Consider the following 20,188-nt stretch of genomic DNA (forward strand, 5'->3'; position numbering starts at 1 on the left):
CAGGTGTGTGCCTATAGACTATTAATCCAGGCTAGACAAGGGCAACAAAACATCCACGGATGCAGAAGATTTCTCTCAAAACAGGGGGTTGAAGTTCTAAGCCTCACCTCTGTTGATCCCCAATTTCTCACCTGATGGCCCCCCTGCGACTGTGCCTATCTTAGGTTGTTCCTCCCTTGAGGAAGAAATGATACAACTTTTATGCTATCATGTCATTCTGACCATGGGGTGGTATGATTCCCATAGATGAGGAAACTGAGGTTTAGAGAAATCGGACAATATACCTAGAATCACTCAGTTGTCATTAATGCCAGAGTTCATGCACTTTCCACTGTAGCAGTGCCCCTCAAAAAATATTTTTGAATTGAATCTTACTCTTCTCAGTAAAGACCAATAGGCCAGACTGGCGTAAGACATGTCCACTGTTACACAGTCACTTGGCAGATGTAGGATGAGTGCTCCAGGATCTGGACAGTTGCTCAAACCTGAGCTGTGTGTGTGTGGTTGATCTTTGCTCAGCAGCAAGGTCAGCAGCATGTGGGCACACCTGGCTGTGGAAGGTCAGTGCCTCGGAGTGAGAGCACCTTCATCCCCGTCAAACGGAGAGCCTCTCTCTCTCTCTCTGTGCCACTGTGGTCTTTTTTTGTGTGTTTTAAGGCAGTTTTATGCTTTTGCTCTTCTTCTCTCCCCTCATTGGCCACACCCTGGCCCCTGAGGGTCCTGACTGTGGATTGCTTTAAAGCCTACTTATTACACCTTTGCAATAGACCTCAGCTGTGATGTCTAAGCTTTGCTATTATTATTATTTTTAAGATCATAGATCACCCTAACAAGAATTCCAGGATCAAATTGGAATTTAATTTGTAAGGATTTGTCTCAAGCTGGAAAATAGATTTGGCTACTCAGAGGGGGTTGATGTAGGGACAGATGTTTGAGAAGTGTTGGGCTTTCATATAAGCTGGACTGGTGAGACTAATGGACCTGCCTGGGCCTGGGGATCCAGCCTGACAGGTAATCAGCAGCTCCGACCTTGGCCCTTCTTTGAAGCAGTCTCTAAAGCTGAATGTTAAAGATGGGAGTCTGTCCCCCTCCCCAGCGTAAGGAAGCAGAATGGGCAGGACTCTCTGAGGGGTCTTACTGGTTTGGGATGGGATGATTCTTCATTGCATGCACTGCAGGACATTTTGCCTCCCAGACTCTTGCTATCTAGGTGCCAGTGGGACTGCCTGGTCATTGTGACAGCCAGAAGCACCTCCACACATTTCAAATGCCCCACACATTTCATAAGAACTGTGGGGCTACAGCAATGCATTGAGAGTAGGTCAGATTCGTGTTTGGTTGTGGGTGAAATGTTCCAGTGAGGGACGCTGCCATGGTCCTTTATTTGCTTCATTTGGGCTTAGGTACACAAAGTTGTTGCTTTGTTTTAATATTTTAAATTTAAAAATATAATTAAGCATGTATTTACTGAGTTCCAGTTACATTCTAAGGGCTGAAGAACAGTCTTCAACAAGATAATAGGTTTGCCTTCCTTCAAGAAACTTAAAATATAGTGGGGATAGGTACTAAACTAGTTTTCAAATGAAGAATTTCAGGTGGTATTATCAAGGAGATGATGGATGTAATACCTTGATTGTCAGATGGTATTACCAACATGGAGAGTAGTAAGGATGAAGGTTATTCTGGTCACTAAGAAACAGTTTCTTCAAGGACACAGAGACAGGAAATGGGGGATGGTTCATTTCAGGCTACTATGTTTCAACATGAGCTGGATAATCATCTAGGATATATAATCAGTATTGGACAGTTCCCATATTGGCAAGAAGTCCTTCATGAATTCACTGAGTTAGGTCTGATTGATCTCCGACAGCACTGTGCATTGGAATACTGTGTGGGGAATGCTTGCCTGTCTCTTAGCGACCCTGAGATTGAGCTTGGAGGTCTGACTTTGGTGTGCTGAGACTCCAGAAGGTGCTGGGAAGTCAAGACTTGAGGAATTTGGAAAGTGTTGCTATTCAGATTCTTTGGTGGGGATATGTACACACATATGTGCTTCTAAGATGCTTTGAATATCCCTTAAAGAATATATAAGGAACCAGCATCAGCAGTGAGTCCCCCAAGGAAGATGGGAGTGTTGGGATGAGAGGGAAGCTTCCTTTAACAAATTTTTAATATTAAACATAATTTTTTAAAAAGTAGAATACACTTAAATGGCTCACAATTCAAAAAAGTAGAAAAGGGTATATGATGAAAGAGACTTCTTGGTATCAAATACTGTTTAAAGTTTTCCCTCTGGCAAATATTTGCTATTTTGGTGATAATGATTCACAGTGATTATCAAGTTGCAGCTCAGGAAGAGAGTTTTGGGTTAAGTCAGAGTGAGGTTCCTAAATATTAAAGCTGTTTGTGTTAGTTTGTTTTGTTCACTCAGATAACTTACATTATTATTTATGGGGCGGCATTAAGGTTGTTGCTTAATAAAATGTGGTCTAAACAAAACTATTGGTATTGTCTTTTTTAATCCCATTCACCTGTTTTGCCCACCCTCCAACCCCTCCCATCTCTGGTAATCAGCAGTTTAAGACATATCTGTATATCTGTGTATCTGTGAGCCTGTTTCTATTGTATTTTGTTCATTTTGTTGTCATTCTTTAGATTCCACATATACGTGAAGTAATACATGGTTATTTGTCTTTCGCTGTCTTATTCACTTAGCATATCCATCATCTAAGTCCATCCATGTTGTCACAAATGTCAAGATTTCGTTCTTTTTTTATGGCTTTTAAAATATTCCATCATGTATATATATCACATTTTCTTTATCCATCCATGTATTGATGGACGCTTAAGTTGATTTCATATCTTGGCAATTGTAAATAATGCTGCAGTAAACAGGGGTGCATCTCTTTGGATCAATGTTTTCATTTTCTTTAGATAGATACCAAATGGAGTTGCTGGATCGTATGATAGTTTATTTTTAATTTTTTGAGGAACCTGCGTATTGATTTCCTTAGAGGCTGCATCAGTTTACATTCCCACTATTAGTGCATGAAGGTTCCCTTTTCTCCACATCCTTGCTAATAGTTACTTTTTGCCTTTTTGGTAGTAGCCATTCTGACTGGTGTGAGGTGACATCTCATTGTAGTTTTGATTTACATTTCCCTGATCATTAGTGATGTTGAACATCCTTTCATATGCCTGTTGGCTATCTCTTTGTCTTTGGAAAAATGTTCAGTTCCTCTGCCCATTTTTTAATTGCATCATTTGTTTTTTTGCTGTTGAGTTGTATATGTTCTTTATGTATTTTGGATATTAGCCCCTTATCAGTATATGATTTGCAAATATCTACTTAGTGGGTTGCCTTTTCTTTTTGTTAGTGTTTTTTTAGTTTGTGTTGTGCAAAAGCTTTTTAGTTTGATGTAATGCCATTTGTTTATTTTAGCTTTTATTTCTCTTGCCTGAGGAGACTGGTCCATGAAAACATTGCTAAGACCAATGTCAAAGAGCTTACTGCCTGTGATTTTTTTCTAGGAGTTTTATGGTTTCACTTCCTGCATTCAAGTCTCTAATCATTTTGAATTTATGTTTGTATATGGTGTAAGGTAGTCGTCCAGTTTAATTCTTTTGCATGTAGCTGCCCAGTTTTCTCAGTACTGCTTATTGAAGAGACTATCTTTTCCTCATTGTATATTCTTGCCTCTTTTGTCATAGATTAACTACTAAAATGTGTGGGTCTTTTTCTTGGGTCCTTTATTCCACTGATCTGTGTCCCTGCTTTCATGCCAGTACCATACTGTTGGGGTCACTGTAGCTTTGTAGTGTAGTTGAAACCAGGGAACATGATACCACCAGCTTTGTTCTTCTTTGTTAAGATTGCTTTGGCTAGTCAGGGTTTTTCTTTGGTTCCATATAAATTTTAGGACACAACTCGATTATTTTGATTACGCAGAAGGGCTCAGATCCCTTTAGTACCAGCTACCAGCTGAGTCATCATGGGCAAGTTATTTAACCTCCCTTGCCTCAATTTCCTCATCAGCAATGATTTCATACATATATTGTGAGAATTGAATGAAGAAAGAGCTAATAAATAAATATTACTAATTAGTGTCAGTATTTGCCAAATGGAGTGAAGGAGGCCCTCAGGAAGATTACAAATTTTAATGTATAATCCATTCAGTTGAGTCAGAACCATTGTTCTACTCTTAGTTGCCCATTCAGTCATTCAGCAAATGTCTATGGAAGGCCTTGTCTGTGCCTGATTCAGTCCTACGTCCCAGGGATACAGTGATAAGCAAACCCTGATAGTTTCTGCCCAAAGTAGAGTTTATAATCTGGTGATAAATACAGACATTAGTCAGATAATCACACATGTAAAATTACAGTTCTGCTCAGTCTTTGAAGGAGAGGTATGTGGTGTTAGTGTCTAACAGGGAGATTTGACCCTGTCATGGTTCAGAGGAGTGTGTCTCCCAGGAAGTCTGAAATCTGAAGAGTGAGTTAAATTGTCAGAGGCAAGGGAGGGAACAGCAGGAGCAAAGGCCAGTGTGTCTGTTGTGGGCAAAGCTGGAGAATGTGGTGCCATACAGACTTGAGATGTCAGAATAGAAGCAAGGCCTTTTGGCCACACTGAGAAATTTTTGCTGTATTGTAGTTGTTTACTGGGGTGGAGAGGTGACGAGATCAAATTATTTTGAGATGATAGTTTGCTAGCAGTGTTTAAAATGAAGTAGAAGAGAGCCAGCATGGATGTGGGTGAACTGATTGGAAGGCAGTTGCAGTGGTTCAGGCAGATTTTGGAAGCTTGGACCTAAATGATGGCAGTAGAAGTGGATTGAAGTGCATGGACTGATGCCATGGACCTTTAGGGAGGACACTGGCAGGGCTTGGTAGTGAGTTAGCTCTAGCGAGTGAGGGAGAAAGAGCTGTCAAGGATGACGCTTTGGACTCTAGTTTAGGTACTTTGGTGGGGGTTGTGTCATTCACTCAAACAGGAACGCTGGAAGAGGACGTGTGTGGCAGAGGGAGAGGGCTATGAATCTGCTGTGGGATTCGTTTAGTCCAAGAGGTGGCAGGAAGGCAGTCGATGTAGGACTCAGAGGAGTTTGGGCTGGAGGTCTCAGTGCATGAGCTTCTTGATGCCTGGGGCCTTCGGAGTGGGGAAGAAAGGGCAGGGGATGGAAAACTTTCTGATTCCTGAGACTTTCTAGTTCGTTTTCACGCTTTCTAGTTAGTTGCTGGCTGTCTGTCTTGTCCTGCGGTGGGTGGGAAGGGGCTCCTGAGACAGGACTTTGAGTGAGGGGTCCTTCCAGCAGAGTCCTTGCCACTGTGCTGTTTGCCAGCTGTGCTGGTGGCATCTAGTGTGTGGAAGTCTTTCGGGGCCTTTCTAGACTGGACGCTTTCTTCTCGCACCTTCTATCCTTTTTCTTAAGAGGCCTGGCACTGCCTTCTGAACGGGCCAGAAGGAGGATGGAGGCTGGCTCCTGACACCCACAGAGCGGCTGCATTTGTCTGGATATTATCTGTAGGTAATTGGAAATCGGCTTGAACATCAGTAGCAGTGAAGTAATCATAACTCTGTCATATTGTTTTATTCTTTTGGAGATTTGTAAATTTCCTCTGAGTCTGTCTCTGTCACTCTTTCTTTCTCTAATTTTTGGCCAGATCAGCCAAGGGTTGAAGGCAAATGTGAGGGTGAGGGAGAGATTCAGAGGAGGAAGCCAACCTGAGCCAGGCAAGCGGCCACATGCTGCCTGCCTGCCTCGTTGGTCTGTCTGTCTGCCAGCCTGTCACTGGTTTATTTACAAAAAGGATTTAAGCCTGGCGTTCTTAACTGCTGCAAATTGGTGTCCTCAGTGACAGGTGATAAAGCACCAGCGGTGTAGTTTACTCCCTTCTGGCTGTAACTAGCTGGCCCGAGGAAACCCTGAGTGCGGGCAGGTGGGGCCCCCTTGTGGTTGATTTCTTTCTCCAGTTTTGCTGAGCTCTGCCCCCGTCAACATGGTGGGGAGATGACAAAAGGGAAGTTTTGCTCTTATTAAAGCCTTTACTTTGGGCTTTGCTGTTTCTTTGGATTTTGTGATGGTCCTCAGCCTTTGCTGCTCAGCTGCTTATCTGGGGCCCTCCTAAGCCAAACCAAACCTTCTTGAGGTACTGACAGTGAACCCCAGAAACAGTTTCTTCATGTTCACTGGCAAATTCAGAATGTTTGGGTGACTTCTTACAGGTAGCCTGCCACAGAACACCGTAGAGTGTGACAAACCGGTAAGAGATTTCAGAGAGGTGTTTTAGTGTGTTGCCTGAGAATAGAACATCTTTGGTTTTTTTGATGTCCATTGGGTGGCACTGTGATCTTATTTTTTGTTTCTGTTTTTCTTTGCAGCCAAGCTCTACTCCCGGAAGTGAAAATGTGGTGCCTCGAGAGTCGCTGGTAAGTACCCAAAATCTATAGTATCATTTTCTTAATAGTTAAAGTACTTTATGAGTTTAAAGAAACTTTAACAATCCTGTAGGTTTGCATCAGAAGTGTACCTTTAAAATAGGTCCTGTGCGGAGACTGACCCTATCAGTGACCCCTGACTTCTGACTTCTTTTCTGGCATGTGGGGATTAGTGAGCTCGCTCCTTAGTACGGCCTGGCCTTTTCTGGAACTAAAATATCCACCCCAGGTGGTGGTATGCCATTTTTTGTTGCTGATCAAATAGTAATAGTAATTAGTGGGAAACATGAAACCTTTGGAGGCTGAGTTGGAGTGAATGCTGGCCCTGGCCAAGTTGCTGCTTGATTGTCTGAAATGGCCCTTCTGCCCCTCAGGGTGAGAGCACCCCTGGTGGCCTTTGAAGAGCAGGTAAGGCAAGCACTGTTCAGGCTTGTTCAGTAGCCAGGTTTGTGGCACACATTACTAACATCATCCGCTTGTACTGTTGATAGGGAAGAGGCCTACTAAGTACCGAAGGTGATTCTCTCTACAGAGGGTTTTGGCTTTGGCATCTAAGCCAGAATCCCTGCCAGCCTGCTCCATTTTCATTTTATTTTCATATCAGGGCCTCCCACGAATCCTATTGGCTGGGTAGTAAGACCCAGTCTGTACAAACCAGAGCTTTATGGAGGGGCCAGCTTTAGGTTTAACTTCTTTGAAGAGTGATAGCAGGCTTTGGGAGGTGCGGCCAAGTTTTCTTTTGGCAGAATCTGTAGTTTCACCTGTTTTTCTCCCTCTCGTCTGGCATTAGTGGGAGGAGGTGATATGAGGTCTTTAGCTGGTATGAACAAGTCTGAATTCAAGCCGCTACCAAGGCTTCCCAGGGCAGACGGTGAGCTGGAAATGGCTGAGCTATGGAAGGACCAGGGTGATACAAGCCCTGCCAGAACTGTTTCAGGGGAGCACAGCTGTCACTCATATACCCCGCTATTATCACGTACGGCTTGGCACTTCCCCGCATGCTCCGCCACGGCTTCATTTCACTTTCTGGTATTGCCTGGGTGCTTCCCTGAGGTCACAGTGGTGTGAAAGCCAGAGGAGGCTTCACTTTGCCAGTCCCTTTGAGAGGGAGCTTGAGTGTGTTCTGGGGCCTGCCTCAGTGCCCCTCAGGCCCAAGGTGTGGTTAGTTTTGGACTGAAGTCCCAGTTGAACTTGATCGTCCTTTTCAATCCTGTACGTCCTCAGTCTCTTTTTAAGTTTTTACTTACGGAGTTAACTGTTGATCACAGGAAGAGTGGCCAGGCGATCATTTGGGGCATGACTGGATAAACTGGGGGGTTCTTTCTAGCAGAGAGCCCTAAGCAGTTGTCAGCCCTGCTGGTTTCTAGGTACTTGGAGCCCTACAGCTCCGTGGCTCTGTTAATGTCTCTGTACACTGCTCTTTTCCTGCTGTACTCTGCATCTGCTTGTTGGTTGGTTGTATTTTTATTTCTGTCTTTTCTGGGAGGCCCTGAGCAGTCTTCAAACCCTAGTAGCCTGTGATTGTCCAGAGTTCAGACTCATTCTCTGCAGGCCAACTCTACAATTACCTTATATTTAATTAATATTTTTTTCCCCTCTTTACGTACTTGCTGCATAATTGCTCAGAGGAAAGAAAACACATAGCAGCAATTTATATATATATAAAAAAACCAATAATTAAAAAAAAAAAACCCGAAATAAACTCCCATCTCATTTGGGCTGATCCTATGAGTTGGGTAATTAGGACCCTATTAAAAGGTAGACCCTTTCTACTTCCCCCCTTTTTTTTTTATTAATTTTTTTATATTAAACTCCCACTGTCTCTCAGTCATGCCCTTATTGCTTTTGGTCAACTATTTGCAGTAGTGTGATTAAATGAGAGCACCAGCCGAGTGCTGTGGTCTGCGTGAGCTCCTGCCTCTGGGGAGCAGCAGGGTGCCAGGCAGAGGAGCCCGCCCAGGACTTAGGGCTCATGTGGCAGGTCAAAATACAGGATGAGCTGCTGTGAACTGGCAGCAGGCTGGGTGATCATCCTGGGGTGCTGGAGAAGCAGTGGGGTGGTAGCCCCCACCCACAGGGAGCCCCGCAGCACTCAAGCCTGAGCCACCATTGCAGAGGTGGCCGCATCTCAGGCCATGTGTATTAGCTGTCTCTGGATGCTAAGGAAGGACGGACAATTGAATAAAACTAAGCCTTCTCAAATAATTCATATATTTTAGTTAGGGGAGAAAAGGCATTTGTATATGTGTAACAGCAAACAGCACAAAATTGTGTGTGATTTTAGCAAACAGTACAAAATCGCATATAAATTGCCTGGCTAGGAGTCTAACAGCCTGCATTATTCAGAGAAGGAAGAGTCTGGGGTGGGGCGGTAGGGTACTTAGGGATGGTTTTGTGAGACTTGAAGTCTGCTAAGTTGGTTTTGTTTTGTTTTTAACTTGAGTACCTATTTTCCATAAAGTTCCTTAATGGAAGCTGCCTGTTCTCTATACTAAAAGGGCTAAGCATAGGATGCTGAAAGTAGATAATCTTATTCTTTGTCTCCAGAGCTAGATGATCACTTTGAGATAATCTTTCCCTTTATTAAAGAAGTGGGCAATGACAGAAGAGGCTCTGTTGAGTAGTCGGTCAGTGCAAATGACATTGGCAGGTGGGTGTTTCTGGATGCCTGCATTACTGTTTTGCTTTATTTGCTAGGGAAGGAGGGCCTGATTTTCATCTCTGTCCTCTTCGGACCATAAAAACTGTCTTGTGATTTCTGTGGTGAGAAGTATAGTCTTGTCTCTCAGAGACCTGTTTGTGTTTATAACCATTCCTCGTCTTGATTCCACCCAGTAATGACGCTGCATGTCACCTCCTCCTGCCCCTTCAGTCCTCCTCCCCCACAGCAAAACCAACCCAGCAACACTGGCCTCATTAGTGGGCTAGTTACTCTATAATGTCGTAATGTCCTCAGGCGTAGAGATTGCTGAACAGACTGGTCTTAATAAATTGTGTAAACTTACAGTTGGAATTCCCTGGTTGTTAATGATAAAACCCTGCCAAAGTTAAAATGGCAGAGTTTTCTGCTGTATACTTGGCTGAGCTTTTCCAGCCAGGGCAGGGTGTGGTGACAGCCCTCCACAGTATGACCTCCAGCTTCTCCCAGACCTGTCCGAAACCTTCGTAAGTCTCCCGCAGACCTGCCTGGGTTGTCTCCTCACCTGTGTGGACGTGTGCTTGGGCTCACACAGAGGCTGGGCTCGGGTGCCCGCACTGCTCCGGTCGCCTGGTCAGTCGGTCTTTAAGAATGGGTGGACAGTTGTCTTCTTGGTGTAACTCAGTTCCTGTCTTGCTTGGGTACAGAAACTGGGGTGGAGTAACCTTCTGAGAGTCCTTTTAGTCATGAGTTTAGGTTATTTGAAGTAAGCAATAAATACGGTTTCATTTACATGTCTGCTCACTTGTTTCAGCGCAACAAGTTCCTCAGTATTTATTCAGCAGTACTGTTGCTCACCTGCTTTACACAATGCTGATGGGTTTGGGCTAAACTAGAATTTCAGCTTTTTGCTCTTGATACAAGGTTCTTTCTAATGAATGCGTCTCCTGCCATCCTCTCTTTCTCTAACTTGCAGATACAGTTTTTTTGTTGGTGTTTCTGTCCTTTCCTTGCCTAAAATAATCCAAAACTGTAATAAATATATGTTTGTAAATGATGGTGGTAATTTTTACTATATCACCTTCCCCAGGATTGAGAGTTTTCACTATGATCGATTTTTAAAATACGGATGCTCTGCGCTTGCAGATCCACTGTGACTCAGTAGTTCTGTCCTCTAGGGACAAAAGGATCCTGTGTCATCAGGTTTCTCCCTGAGTCTTAGATGGAACCTTGCCCAGGAGGCTCTACATCCTGCATTTGATCTCACTCCTTCTGGGGGAATTCATCCACCTTACAGCTGGGATACCTATGATTTTCTCTTTGGTTTTTAAGCTAGTTAACTGGAGGCTGTTAATAAAAAGGTCATAAATAGCTTGATGAATTCAGGGAGCTACCCTGTGAGCTTCTCTTAAAGACTAGCTGTAGCTAGTTGCTTGTCTCCTGGAGACCTCACGCATGGATTCCTGGCACTGTCTCGCCCTGTATTTGTGTCCCTTGTGGTTAGAGTACCTCGGCGTACTTGCTGGTGGGTTCACCGTGCATAGGTGCTGCTGGGGTTTGTTCCCAGCAAAACATTTCCGAAGGATGATGTTCCCATGCCCAGTGCATTTCTTTGTGTATACTTATGTGTGTATGTATGTATTCATATGTAGAATGTGTAACATGCATATTCATTTTACAAAATTCAGGACAATTGGTGGGGAAATAAAATTGATTTTAATATTGTATTCGTGGAAGCGTTTTAGAAGCACATGGGTAATAAAACTAGCCATTTAGAGATTTCAGGAAATTGTCATTTTTCCAGGAAAAATAAACAAATATGGCAAATCTCAAGTATAAGCATTTTTGTTAAAAAATCTGCAGTGGTTACTTTCTGTGGGCTGTAGCTGAGTTAGATTTGCTGAAGCGGGCCGTACTTTCCACCTCAGTTTCCCACTCAGGGAAGTCTGTCTGGATGCAGTTAAGTGGGGATGATATGATAAGGATAATCCTAAATCTGCTGTATTTATTTTTAAAAAGTGAGTCATCTGCATATTTTGGTGCTTAAACCTTTGCTAGCAACATGTGACTGGGTTACCCCGCACAAGTGCTCAGAGAAACCTGGGACTGAAATCAAGTGTGAACCTCTGAAGGGTGGGGCTCTTGGTGCACCTCTCTGATGTGACATTGGACTAGGCCTGAGGCCTGGGTGCCTGAGATATGGAGAAATGTGGGCTTTCCCCCTGCCCACTCCCCGCTGACCATGAAGAAAATGATGCTCTTTCACTACCGACCCTCCTTGTGAAGAGGGTTCCCGAGTGTCCTGCTGTCTTGCAGATAGAAATAAAAATTGCATCTCTGGGTGCCTTTTCTGTGATCTCCAGGCCACTTACTGATGCTGAAATCACTGCCTCTTCCTACCCTGCCCTTCCTGTCGCAGTGTGAGGTGGTTATTGACTAGACCAGGTGGGCCCTTTGAGCTCTTTCCTCTTTCAGGTAAACGAACAGGTGTTTTTCACTTTTAAGGTATCCTTTTACAAATAATTATTACATGAATCGAAACCCTGGGAAGTAATAATTAGAGAAATGGCATTGGAAATAGTTGTTCAGCTTTGTTGATGCGTTAGGCTCCTGGCTGTCACAGTCACACTGCACCTGTGCCTCAGCTCCTGCAATCAGAGGCCTGACTGGTGGAAGACACTTGGTTTATTTTGGGGATGTGGGATCTGAGGAACTGAGCGCTTGGTTCCCTTTTCTTAGGGCCACACAGGACTAGGGGAATTTAGTCTTTAATCTTGTCGCTGCTGTCATCCTTTCAGAAGAAAAGGTTTCGGGTTTTCTCCCTTTTCTAATGGAGAGACAGTCTCAGGTGCCCTTAGGTGCCCTGTCCTCCCACTGCTGAAGGCAGGCTATCCAAAGCTCTGATTTGGGCAGAGGGACCATCTGAAAAGGCTTTTCTTATTTAAAATCACTGATTGTATTTGAAAGAATTTTCACTTAAAAGCATTTTTTTAAGTGTGATCTAAAGGATGAATGTTCAGCGTGGCAAGCGCAGTCAATCCCCTATAAGCCCCCAGTTTGACAACCACTGAATGTCATGTTGTGCATAAGACAACTGTGTACCCCACGTTTTCAAGGATAATTTCAATTTAAAATATTTCAACTCGTCAAACCATGCAGACCAATTTGGGTTTGAAAAATACGATCTTGTAGTTAATCCCACTTCTGTGCTGTGAGAAGCCGCAGGAAGATAAAGTGGCGCTTAGGAGAAGGATGCGTCCGCCGCCCTTCCTTCTTCCCTCCCAGCTCTCCTTTCTTTTATGGTTTGTAGTTATAACCAAGATTTATGCTTGTTGCTCCACAAATCTTCTCTCTGCCATTATGAGTTTGTCTGAACAGTCTAGAGATGGGGCCGACACTGAGTGATTCTTGAGGTAAATCTACCCAGGGGCACCCTCTGACACTCAAGAGTCAGAGAGGAGCTAACTCATGGGCCCCAGTGGGTCGGACAAATTGCCCCTGTCAAGAAGAAGACATGCTGCCACCTTTGTGACCTGTCGCCTTAGCAGTGACCCTGGTGGCCTCACTCTCCTGTTGTGCATACTGGCTCTGTGGTGGGGCTCTGGGTCAGCGATCACTGCATTCACCCTGCAGTGGCTGTCAGGAGGCCCCCCCCACCCCCCCCGTTAAGGGGCAGGGCTGTCTTTTCCAGCCTGGTGGGGGTGCTGCCAACAGAGTCAGGCACAAGTTGATTATAGATGTATAAATGGTTTAGTTTTTCCACAGTTGCTGAAGATGGATTTAGATGGAGAAGGGGGAAAAGTAAACAGCATTTATTAAACATCTTTTTCCCCCTCTTCCTTATATTTTTCTTCTGCTGTATCCTTTTGTCTGGTGTGTATTTTTGAGTCATTTTAAATCTCTTTGAAATGAAGTGGCAGCATCAGTAAATACATATTTTTTTAAAGCATCGAGACCTTCGCATTAGACATACTCCTTGAAGGGACCGGCTTGCTGTCGTGGTGACATGGAACCTACTCGCCAGGGCTGGGCTGTCCTGAGTGGGCAGCCCCTTGCCAGTCACACCCACCCTTGTTCTGCAAACCAAGAGGTAGTAATTCCATCCCAAACCTGTGTGCCAAAACTGTATTTGTTAGTCAATTAGGCATTTTATTAATATGCTGCAAACAGGGGAAATGTAAAGGTGAACAGAGGGATCTACAAATAGGGTGAGTTTTTATAGCATAAATGTGGAAGAGGCTTCTGTGAAAACTGAGCTGAATGGTTTGGTAAAAGATAGCTGTTTTTTTAGGTGTGAGTGAAAAAGTTAAACTAGGAGAAGATCATAAAAATCTAAAAGTATTTTGATACCTTGATTTGCTTTACTAATGTTTTTAAGTTCTTGGTTTGTTTTAGAAATTGTGCAGGGTGTGTTATGGGTGGGGTTTATGCAAGAAAGATGTCTGGGATCTTGTCTGTGGGCCTGCACTCAAAGAAAAGGTCTTGGCTCTACATCAAAAGATTGGCAAATGACTCTATGTTTATAGGTTTTAAGTCAATGTAAAATGTTTAAGGTATGTAGAGTAGGCTCCACGTTTAATGATTCCCCGCTTTAACTGATTTTTTGATTAAGTGACCAGCTACCAGCTCTCATCGCTTAGGCCAGGAGGGCTTCTGCTGTACGCTGTGCAGCCTGGGCGCTGGTTTCTTTACTTTGGTTACTTTCTTACCCCAATAAACCAGTGAGAACTCCTCCTCCTCAGTGCACAGTGAGGAAGCAAGCCCAGGGCGGTCAAGGCCCACAGCCGGGAAGCGCCAGGCCTGGGATTCAGCCCCCAGAGTTTGTGCGGCCGAGCTCTTCTCTCTGTCAGACTTGGGCCAGCCGCAGGGGCGGGTGGGGGCGGCGTGCTGACCTTGCCCCTGGTGCAGAGCAGGCTGGGGCCGCGGCTCCTGTCCAGGTGCTGCCTGGTGTGCCTGTGCTTCCTCGGAAGCTGCTGCCTTCGCCTCTTCCTGGTTGGAGTCTTTTGTATGCATCTTAGCTGTTGAAAGGGCTCCTATTAATTTATCACAGGGGAGGTGGGCCTCCTTGTGCTAGGAGGAGGCGTCTGCACCCATGTACCTCACTAATGACAGGTTATGGGATCGAGGTGAGATAATAGGATCTTTTCATCTTACGTCTGGAGAGCAAAGTGCTATGTCCCTTGTAGCTTCTAGGGGGCAGCAACTGCTTGCTAGTCCTTCTGCTGGCCGAGGGAAGCTTCCACAACTGAGCGATTTGCTTTTGACTCTAGCTCTGGAAGTGGTGCGTGGCCGGTCTGCGGGGAGTCACCTGAATCCACATAAGGAAAGAAACTGCAGTGTCCTCCATCTCTGCTTTGTCTACCACCTCAGGTAGATCCTTCATTAGAGGCCCTATCAACATTCACACACCCCTTGCTGGCAGGTTAAGGCAGCAGTGTTCACTTGCTTTGAAAAGAAAATAGATGTCTTTAAGAGAGTCACATCTTTCCGTCAGATCTTACTTGTAGCCATGATAACCCACTCTGATAATGTTTAGATGCTTTTGAAATTTTCCCCTGTGGGCACGTGTCTTTATTCTGTTGGGAACACCTCGGTCATATGGTTGATTACCTGTTCTTCCTGTCGGCGCTTCCCTTAACATCCCCTCACCTGCCTCCCCACCCCAGGCGTACACAGGTTTCTCTTCAGTTCTGAATGACTCATTTCATAAGCACATTCGGGGGAAACTTTGGAGATATCATGTTCTTAAAGACTTTGGGGCCTATGAATGACATATGGCCAATTTATGCCTTGTCTAAGTAAATAACTAGGTCCCCACCCTTCCAGAAGCACACCGTGACCCCGACTCTCAGATCTTATTCCAGTGTGTGGCTGAAGCAAGTGACAGAAAGGAGAAAGGTTTGTTGCAGGGAGAACCGGATGGTCGCAGTACACACGGAGAAGCAGACTGGCCCCATGTTTCAGCCCTGTCAGGTTTACTTGGGATTAGCTAAGAATTCTCAATCCTCACTCCGCTGTGGGAGGAGGTGGTGACTGATGGCCTTGCTTGGAGCTTTGCATTCTTGCAGCCTTTCATCTGAGGATCCCAGGGCACTGGGGAAGGGTAGGAGTTTCCATTCCAGCTCCAAGAATGGCTTTTCTCAGAGACAAAGGCATGCCTCTTACCCTCACCTCTCCAGCTCGCTCTCTGTTGTCTCTCTGAAAAATGGCAGTTAATAGAAACTGCTAATGAACAGAAGAAATAACTAGGAATAGTGGCAGATTATTTGACAGTGAAGTGGTTTATAACTTCTGTTTATCAAATGATTATAATCATTGTTATTGTTCTTTCTACTGGATTTTTGAAGAATTCAGCCTGGTCTCTAGAGCCTCATTTATAAAGCGTTTTATTTCTTCCTTTGTAATGTCTAGAAATAACTTGATTCCAGTGAAACCCAGATCTGTAGTCCTCTCTCCCCCTCTCCCTCCCCACCCCCCTAGCCTTATTTCTCTCCCCTTCCTTTCTGCTCATCCTCTCTTACCTCCACTAGCTCCATCAAGTGGGGGTATCCCCTCCTGACCAGGCTGACAGAGCTGATACTGGCTGGAGGAACCCTGCGGTGTTTGTTTTTGCAGTTCCTGGATTTGGTTTAATGTACAATTGATTTTTTTAATGTATTTAATCATTTTTTTCTTACCTCACAAGGATTAACCTGCACAAACCTCATTTTATCCTAAGTGTGGCTTTGGGAGGAAGGGAGAAGAAATTGAGTTTCTCTAGCTTATTTTATTCTTTCACTTTTTGTTTTCTGAATGGCTTTTCCTGCCGAAGCAGCTCTGTAAAATACAGTGTATTTTAGTGGCCATTACTTACTCATTACTAACAGGTCTCTCCTGCTTCCCTTTGTCTGTGAACTAAATACAGGGGGCCTACAGATAATTGGTGGCTCTATCACAGACTTGCCTATTACAGATGAACAGGGAAGGCAGCCCAGCTGTGGCTTGTGGTTGGCACTGGCTGCCCACCTACACATGCAAGTTATCCTTCTCTTCCTGCCACCAAGATGGACTGGACCAGATCAGTCCTTTCCTAATTTTGTGCCTTGGTTTCCCTAACTGCACCTCACAGTCTCTACGCTGTACAGATTTCAACCTCGTGTTATCTCTACGTGTGGTTCTCATGTCCATGTTGTCCTTTATTAGTTCCTGCCTCCTTATTATGCCTATAAAGTCATAATGTAGAGAGGTTTTGTTTCTGTTTCTCTTTGCAGTTCTCTGGTGCCTAGAATGGTTAGGTGGCAGGCTGCAGATAAAAGATCCTTTTGAAACCAGTGATTTTCTGTACAGTTGTGTCTACTGAGTCTTGAGTAAAGGCAAGTCTTGTGGGTGCCCAACCTAGCCCCCTTTTTGAGTGTTCATATGATAATTATCTACTTTGCTCTGGCATAGGAGGAAGAAAGTTGCATCTCACTGTTAGGCTGCCAGGCTCTTGTGTACAGCTGGTAGGAGCTGAAGTAGCAAAGGGAGCCCTTAGCCTATATGGCCGTATTTCCAAGCAGAATACATTTTTTATGTGTTTCCTGGGTATTTGGCACCTAGGCACCTTGCTAAACCCTTCATGGAAGGGGCAAATACCCTTATTGCCCAGCTCAAAAAAAAAAGCCTGTTTGTGGAGTGTTTGAGTGTGTGTATGTATGCATACGCTTACATAGATACCTGTGTAGATGGAGGTGAGGAGCTGAGAGGCTGGAGTTCACAGTTGCTGTCTGGCTGGTTTCCTGCTGGGAACTCAGGGTGCAGCATTCCCACTGGTGCACACATACGTGGATGTGAGGTGTATCATTGCCACGTAAGCAACATAAAGCGGGCATTTTATGACAGGGAACATCAGAGAAAGCATTATAGCTGAGACCTTTATAGCCTTTCCATTATTGTGGCTTAAATCTTGACAGTCTTTATTCACAGTGACACTGGGACCAGCAAAGAAGGTGCCCGCTCCTACCTCCCATTCTCTCTCCACTTCCTGCTCTGTAGTGTGACAGGCATGGTTACAGAGTGCAGGCAGTGGAGCGGCTTTGCAGTTTGTCTAGAAACAGCCCCTTTTGACTCAGAAGTTAGAAACCAGATGACTCACCATTCTGTTTGTTTCATTGCAAGTGTCATTTCATAAAATGCCCAGAAAGCTTTAAACTGTAAATGCCAAAGTGAGGTTTATGTCTATTTTGTTACCTCGTCTGTTATCTCTAATCTTTTCTTTCATGTCTTCCTTTTCTCCTTCTCATAATGATTTCCTCTCTCACTACTCTCTCTCTCTTTCTCTCTCTCTCTCTCTCCCCCCCTCCCCGTCCTCTTGTCCCCCGCCGCCCTTCGATGACTGCGGTGGCCTCTGGGGTTGAAGGAGTCCGTGAACATGATGCACATGATGCACGGTTCCTTCTCTCCGGCATTACTGCCGTCTGACCGAAAGTCTGCATCCACCAGTTTTTGTGTGTGATTTACAAATAGGAAAGTCCGTGTATGTGAAAGTTTATAAAGTACTCATTGGCTTCAGCTCTGTAAGCTAAGTGCCATGTCAAATCATAACAGTAACTCATTTTTTGTGATGCTACATTCTGCAAAATCGTGGGTGCATCCCAGGTCTGCCCCACACATCCATTTCCTCCCCACACGTGGCCGCCATGATCACAGTGCGACTGAGCACTAGAGTGTCCGAGGATGGACTGCAGGACTGATGAGTGCTGGTATCCCTCATCAAAATGTTGATTGCCATGAGGACTTGATCATCTTAACCTTTTTCTCTCCAAAGATGTTATTCAGCTGTAATTCCTGAAGTAAAGAGTACCTTTTCAGTGGTATGGCTTCAGTGGGGTGTTGGGAGCTAAATTTTTAAAAACTTAAGCTCTCAATCCAGGACGTGCAGGATCTTTTTCTGACACTGTGGCACTTGACTGAGTCACCTGATTGATGACATAAGCATCACTGGGTGTTAAACACCTGGCCAGGGAACCAGGGACCCTCAGCGGATTTACCCAAAGGATTGCAGACAGATCGTGGAATTTTAATGAAGGCGGGGTGGGTCCCTGATGCCCATCTGCTTTGGAGCGTGTCAGAATCCCAGCACTCACTTCAGGGCGTTGGATGGAACCTGTACTGGTGTCAGCGGTTATATTCCACACTTGTCAAATCCATAAATCCAGCTGAACTAATTTCAAAAGTAGCTAGTTAAAACAAAAAAGAACAATAACTTCAAATGCAGAAGAACCTCTCTTAAATGCTCCATATAGTTTTTCTTTTTCTTCTTTTTGAAAAGCTTTTGGTCTGTTTTGGCCTTCCGAGCGAGCTATCCTCTGAATTCTGTTATCATAAAACTTCATTCCTATATGTCTTACAACAAAGTATTCTCCATGTTGTGATGGGGGGCAGGATATGGTATCATTACAATATTTAATAGATTGATGGCTGTGAGTTTTAAAAATGAATTCTATATATCTGAATTCAACATAGAATGCTATGTTTTTCACCCACTTGGCTGAATGTCTGATTCTGACACAACCGCTGTCTCTGCTGCTGGAGAACAGAAAACCACAGGTGGTTAACTTAATACTCTTCCCTTTTGGGCCTAGGGTGGGGGCAGAAGGAGCCGGGGGCTTGAATCAAGATACTGTCACTCCCCACTGGAGACAGATGTTCCCTGTGGCAGCTGACAGTTTGAACAAGGATTCTAGAGTTTCTGGCCATTTTAATCAAACCTCAGCAAGGGTGCCCAGTGGCCTGCTCATGACCTGCTCGTGTATTTCTTGGCACCAGGAGCAGCCTACCAAGTGTCTCTCTCAGGCTCTCTCTGGATTCCCTGCCCATGAACGTCTTCTCCCTTCCCGGGCAGGGCCTGTTTGAGGAGCAGAAGGATCAGTTAGTGCTGAGGGCCTGTTCATTCCTTGGCTTCTCTGCTGAGCTATCCAGCAGGGGTGCCAATTCTTCCATTTAGCTGACTATTATATAGCCCTTAAAAGGGAAGGGTTTATTTTAGTTGGCTGCTATATTGATTGCTATAGGGACGTTGCTATTTTCACTGGCTGCTATATTGACTGGGAAAGGGAAAGGGGCCGTATTGCCGGGAGCTGTCATATTGACTGTTACAGAAAAGATCTGTATTTAAGCAGTACCAGTGCACTGGGATCTCCCAGGCAGGATATTAATGCTAATTCATCCGCTCACCCCCTGCTGTGAGTGTTATTTGTTTAAATCTGTAGATTCCCACAGCGCGTTTATATCCTCACTAGAGTGAGCTCTGCTCCCTGTAATTATTTAACATTATATGCTGATATAAATTGTAACAGTTAAAGAATGGTAATGAGTAGCCAAAAAAGAAAAGGAGAAAAAAGAAGGAAACAGGAAAAGATAGAAAAAAGACAGGGGGGAAATATATCCAAAACCCACATAATATATACATATTATAAGAGTGTGTATTATATATATGTATATGATATCATATTTTGTATGTAGCATATATATATGACATGAGTAATGACAGAGATTCTAGACAGCAGTGAACATCTTCAGGCATCCTTTCTCCCACTCTAAACCGATTTGTACAGTGTTGCCGAGTCTATGTATTGTGCATATGCGTGTGTGTGTATGTGCGCATGTGCACGCATGCTCACGTCACCTGCCAGAAAAAGGCTGAGGACTGTACCGATATGTGCTCTACTGTGTAGTTTGCACACAATGTGCATAAGTATTACATACTGTGTATATGTATGTGTGTGTGTGTTCTGTGTAGCGGCAGGAAATTTATCCATTAGGGATTCAGCTTCTTGATGAGTAGCTGGGATCCAATTATCTTTCCAAAGTTCTGTGTCCACATAGGGACTCCGGGCCTGAGACCCATCCCTGGGGAAAGCAGCGGAGGATGCTCAATTGGGATTGAACCAATAGGCCATTGGGTGTCACTGTCGCTCTTTTGGGTATAGTTGAATGAGGGCTTTTCTGCTGGGGATACTGGATTTCAAAAGAAAGTTTTTCTGTCTAAGTTTGAGGTGTTTGTGTGCATTTTGAGACCCCACCCCTTTTTAAAAGTTGTTTTGTTGGCTTGTTTTTGCTGTGCTAAGCACTGGCATTTTTATTATTCTTGAACA

The 20,188-nt window shown here is 44.4% G+C and overlaps 1 protein-coding gene across 3 annotated transcripts in view; it reads left to right on the forward strand.

The window, feature by feature from the left end:
- Positions 1 to 20,188, forward strand: part of PEX14 (peroxisomal biogenesis factor 14) — a 166,584-nt gene that overhangs the window by 50,433 nt on the left and 95,963 nt on the right. For all 3 annotated transcript variants that reach the window (XM_036999993.2, XM_073233183.1, XM_073233184.1), the window contains exon 2: positions 6,380 to 6,427. In XM_036999993.2, coding sequence (XP_036855888.2) covers positions 6,380 to 6,427 — 48 coding nt within the window. The remainder of the gene's footprint in view (positions 1 to 6,379; positions 6,428 to 20,188) is intronic.

The sequence above is a fragment of the Manis javanica genome, chromosome 4, assembly GCF_040802235.1.
Source record: "Manis javanica isolate MJ-LG chromosome 4, MJ_LKY, whole genome shotgun sequence".
Lineage (NCBI taxonomy): Eukaryota > Metazoa > Chordata > Mammalia > Pholidota > Manidae > Manis > Manis javanica.